Here is a 5,486-nt window from a genome sequence, read left to right as displayed (position 1 = left end):
TAATAACTAGTCTCTTGTTAGGTGTCCTTATCTGGTTTTCGTACTGTTTTCTGGTCTGAAAATCATAAAAAATGATAATTGACATTGAAATTTTATTCGACAGATTATTTCTAAAGACGAGTTAATTTTTTAATTTTTTTTTAATTTAAATCCTCAATTTACAGGGAACTGTTTTTTACTCTTGAGAGCTGTTTTTGCATTCAATCTATATGAAAGCAATGGGTGATTTTGATAAAAAATAAATAAAAACAATATCAAGGAAACCTATGTAATAGCGTTGTAATGAGCTAAATAATAGATCGCTTAAATACCAAATCAAACAAGCCTTAATTTCATCAAATCGGATCGACTAAGACCATCTCCAACGCTGAACCTAAATTGATATCAGATTTAAATTTTGATGAAAAATGTACTTTTCCATGCTCCAACCGTTGCATCAGATGAATATCAAAATGAGAAATCAGCAAAAAAAGTATCAAACTGAAAACAAGTTCTGCATTTTACCAAATCACTGTTACTGACCGTTGAAGGAGATACATCGGTTGCCCGGCCAGTTGCCCGGCCGGTTAACCAACCGGTCAACCAGTTCATGAGATTAGGCGACGGGTTTGGACTGTGAGTGGTTTGAACTGGCTGAACTGGGTTTGAATTGGTCCGTGGCCTGGGGAACCGGTCAACCGGCCGGTTGACCGACTGGTTGACCATCCGGTCGCCCGGTCTACGCATCCTACAGGTTTGGTTTGAACAGGTTTGGTTTGACAGGTTTGGTTTTAACAGGTACAATTGTGGACTTGGAATAATTTGAAATAATTTGAAGGGTGATATAAATTTTAATTTCATTGAAAATATAATTCAAATTGTTATCTTTTATATAAATATTTTAAAATTAGTGGTTTCAGTAAATTTACCGTTGAATGGACAGAGTCTTTTGATAATTTGCCGCTCATATACATCTTTTAAAAAGTAGCCGTTTTAATAAATTTACCGTTGCATCAACAGAGTTTTTTTAAAATTTACCGTTGATAATGTGTGCTATAAAATATATCAGTTTTGTATATCAAGATGATAGAGTCTTTTATTTTGAGAAGAGCATTATATTGTATGTTGTGAATTTTGTTTCTTCTGTGATTTTTCTCCATTGAAACTTTAATTTATATTGTCTATCATTCTAATATTTTTTACTATTTTACATATTGTATGTACTGTATTTTTTTTAAGTGATGGAAGATTTTCAAATGTTTGAAGAATCACAAATGTTTCAGCACAACACTGATATTAATTTTATGTCGGAAACTTCACGAGAACAGAACACGCAGAGCAGTGATAATCATTTCATTTCAGAAACTTCTCGTGTTTCTCGTGGTAAAGCATTTACAATTATAGAAGATGAAACTTTATGTAGATCTTGGTTAGCAGTCTCTCAAGATCCCATTACTGGTAATAGTCAGACTATGGTTATATTTTGGGAACGAGTACTTGTTAATTTTAATTCACAATTGAGTGGTGAATCAAATCGAAACCGTATTTCTTTGTCTCACCGTTGGTCTGCCATGCAAAAGGCAATTAATAAATTCTGTGGTTTTCTTGAACAAATTCAACTGAGGCAACAAAGTGGAACAACTGAGGCAGACATGGTAACATTTATTTGTGTTATTAAATATCAAATTTCTTCTGTAAACATGTATTTGTTATTAAAATTGTTGTAATTTTTTCTTGTAGGTCGCTGAAGCAAAGCGGATGTATCATGTAATACAGAAAAAACACTTCACATTTGATACATGTTGGGATATTTTGCGCCGAAGTTGTAAGTGGGATGAATTTCGAACACAATCCAAAAAGAGTACGCAACATGCTTATCCATGTTCTAATCCACCAACTGGAGAATCTGATGCATTTCAATCAAACCAGAATAATGTTCTGCACGAAGAACCATCTAATCCATCAACACGACCAATTGGTACTAAAGCAGCGAAAGAGAAGTTGAAGAATCAAACAACCCGCGATAGTAGATTTGATGAAATGGCTGCCAACCAATCCAAAATGGTTGAAGTGTTATCAACTATTTCTGCTAGAACTATTGAGCGAGATGAACAAAAGGCGATCGACCGTAACCAGAAAGCTGCAGACCGTCGAAGAAGGGCCGAAGATAGGGAGGAACAACTAAAACTCCTATCTATGATGAATGAAAGAGAACAACGAAATGAAGATCATAAAATAATGTCAATGGACATGACAAATTTAAATCCAATGCAAAGGGCGTACTACGAAGATCTTCAACGACAGATTTTATTTCGAACAACTAATAGGTTACCTTGAAAGGTTCTGTATTTATTGGTTTCATCTATTGGTGTCATCTATTGGAAAAGGAAAAGGAAAAACTGTGTACAATTATATGAAATGTCTCACTTGCGTTTTCTATATATGTAAAATGAGAAATTAATTAATTTGTGCTCAGTTTTTGTTTGTTGAGATGGTTGCGATCTATTCTCTACTGCTTCTTTGGATACCATATTGATTGGTAAAAACAAAACACACCAATTGCTAAGTGCTTATCATGAATCTAATTCTTCTTCATGAATATGTCAGGTAAGGGGCTCATATATTTTTTTTGCTTCTTCATGGGTGTTGTTCTTCTGTTACGCAATCAAGTCCAATGGGCTATATCTTCATATTGTTATAGATGATTATAATTCCAAGGTTTTATAATTTCACCCTTCATTCAATCTGCGTCTTATCTTCATCTCAATGAATCTCCTCTGTTTGATTTCTCAAATAAGAATATGTTGTACATGTACATACAGTATTACAGATAACTACTTACATATAAATACATCCTTTATTCTTTTCTTTGGTTACCATTACACCTTTCAAAAACTTTCATACAAATTTAAGTAATCAGAAACATTAATAACATATTACAGATTATGGTATGAGTGAAGGTCGAAAAGATGGTGCTAAAGTAATACCCAAGCAAGTTCATTTTATATCACATAATATTACAAAATCAGTACATTCATAAAAGAAATTTACCTAACAAAAGGTTGTGAAAATAATACAAGACAAAACAATGGATTAACATTGTGGCACACCGATCAGCAGTCATTATCTGGTTGTGGTGGAGGAGGGAAGTAGTGATGGTATATGTCATTTACACGATGCTCAATTCTATCAATGCGATTGTTTGCCATGTCATGACGTCTTCCAATGTCCAAACGAAACTCACCAAATTGTTCAATTAATGAGTTCTGTGCAGTGGCAAATGTCTCAAACTGAGTACCCAACGAATTGACCTGATTAGCCATTTGATGTTCCCATTCAACGCGTTGATTATAACGTTGTTCTTCTATGGCCAAAAAATCAGTCCAATATTGAGGTGGTTCAGTTGATGGCATCACATTGACAGGAGGATCTTGTCGAGCATCATCTGGTGGGACTTCATCCTCTGAATCTTCTGCAGCATTATCATTTCCCATTAAATTGGCGGCTGCACCAGAACGATTCACAGTATATAGCTTAATGGGTGAACGGATTTTGATCTCCATTTCATTTGCAAGATGAATCTTAAAATATTTGAAAATTTTTGTCAAGAGCGCCCCAAACAGTAATGACCGGCCCATTTCTTGATTTGCCAGCACCACTTCTTTCATAATTATGTAAGCCACATCTAACTTCTGCCCAACCTCAAAACAGTATAACAAATAGGCATTAAAATATGGGACCGCATCATGATGTCCTTTTTTCAGAGTGACATTTTCTACAATCCACCGGTGGAGGATGCGAAGATAAGATTTTAAATGTCTTGCTTGTAGACTAGTTCCAGTAAATCTGTTCTGACATATAGTAGTATATACAACAGAACCATTACCGACAATATTAACTAACTCAGCCTCAGTCTGAAAATAGGTATTTTCTTCACCTACCTCAACTCCAATAATGCGTGCCAAAGTAGGAACATCAAACTGTACACCCTTTCCTTTCACATATGAGATAAGAGTAAAATTTCCATCTTCTTCGTGAGTAACTCTTAGGTGAACATAAAAAAGGGATACTAGCCGTGGATATACCTTTTGGGGTAAATTAATTAAATTTAGCCATCCCATTGATAAGAGTTTACTAACTAGTAGTGCATCATATTGAGGTGGCAGATTGACCCTCCTCCCTGTTACAATAGGTCGGCTTGAGAAATTTTGAAAGGCTAGTTCATGACTTTCACTGAGAAATTCATCTGTAGGATATGACTGATTTTGAGGCTGCTGTTGTTCGCGTCGGTGAGGGTTAGAACTTTCACCAGCTTCTGTTCTCACTCTTTTAGTTCTAGGCATGATGTAAATATCTGTTGAATTGAAATAAAAATGTGCTGTAATGAAGTAATTAACATAAACACTGTCTTTTAAAATGCTCACTGTAAACATGAACTTAGAATTAAAATGTAGACATATATTTTTAATGAAGCATGGCCACTGAAAATTTAAGAACATAGTAATGTACTATAAAAGCATGCAGACTCTCTATTCAATACATATCAAATGAATGTAACATCAAGTACAAATCAAAATATTGTTCTGTAGTGCAGGTTTTAATAAACTATTTTCATTTTAAAAACATTAAAGTAACATGAAGAAAAAATCAAAATGTTGATCTGTAGTTGAGTTTTTAATAAACTAATGTCATTTAAAAAACATTAAACTCAACTCTTGTTCTGTTCTGTGGTTGAGGTTGAAATGAACTACATTAATTTTGAAGACATGAAAAGCAAAATGTTGATCTGTAGTTGAGTTTTTAATAAACTAATGTCATTTAAAAAACATTAAACTCAACTCTTGTTCTGTGGGTAATTTTCAAGACATGAAAGTAAAAAACATTCATTTTCAACATGAAAGGTTTTAATAAATTACATCTATTTTGAAAACAAGAAAGTAACATGAAGTGAAACTTAAACAACATAAATTTAGAAAACATGAAAGTAACATATAGTGAAATTATGTTCCTGTCTTCTGTAAACCAGTTGAAGAAACCAGTTGAAGAATTGAGTGGCATGCACACTGGAACCAAAAAAAAAAAAAAAAATTGCAAGGGCCGGTTGCCCAACCGGTTGCCCGGTGACTCACCTTGGTCAATAATGCTGCCTGTTTGTTCTGTGGTTGATGATCTGCCTGTTTGTTCTGTGGTTGATGATCTGCCTTGTTTTCAAGAATTGAGTGGCATGCACACTGAAACCAGTTGAAGAATTGAGTGGCATGCAAAATCTTGATCTGCCTTGTTTTGAAGATCTGCCTTGTTCCTCTGTTCCTACTGATGCTGCTTTCCTGATGATGGAGATTCACACTTGAAAATGTAGAGTGTTCCTACTGATGCTGCTTTCGTGATGATGGAGATTCACACTTGAAAATGATGGTGATGGCAATGTTCAGATGATATAGAGGATGGTAGGTGGTTCAATTGATAGCTTCTGAATGGTAGGTGGTTGAATAAATGATTTTATATCA

General features: G+C 34.4%; 1 protein-coding gene across 1 annotated transcript; it reads left to right on the top strand.

Annotated features, from left to right (window-relative positions):
- Window positions 1-1,202: 1,202 nt before the first annotated feature.
- Window positions 1,203-2,471, top strand: LOC145803343 (uncharacterized). Its single transcript, XM_082896615.1, has 2 exons — window positions 1,203-1,634; window positions 1,720-2,471. Exons 1-2 carry the CDS (start codon window positions 1,221-1,223, stop codon window positions 2,314-2,316), a joined length of 1,011 nt encoding a protein of 336 aa, XP_082752741.1. The 5' UTR covers window positions 1,203-1,220; the 3' UTR covers window positions 2,317-2,471.
- Window positions 2,472-5,486: the final 3,015 nt, after the last annotated feature.

This window comes from Camellia sinensis, chromosome 11 (genome assembly GCF_055761805.1).
Source record: "Camellia sinensis isolate YWXY chromosome 11, ASM5576180v1, whole genome shotgun sequence".
Classification (NCBI taxonomy): Eukaryota; Viridiplantae; Streptophyta; class Magnoliopsida; order Ericales; family Theaceae; genus Camellia; species Camellia sinensis.
The sequence above is the reverse complement of the archived record's forward strand: the minus strand, read 5'-3'. Positions and strand labels throughout refer to the sequence as shown.

Excerpts from the sequence above, each read along its gene's own strand:
- LOC145803343 (XM_082896615.1), top strand. The coding sequence starts at position 1,221 with ATGGAAGATTTTCAAATGTTTGAAGAATCACAAATGTTTCAGCACAAC. Across the intron at positions 1,635-1,719 it reads GAACAACTGAGGCAGACATG|GTCGCTGAAGCAAAGCGGAT; the intron begins GTAACATTTATT and ends TTTTTCTTGTAG.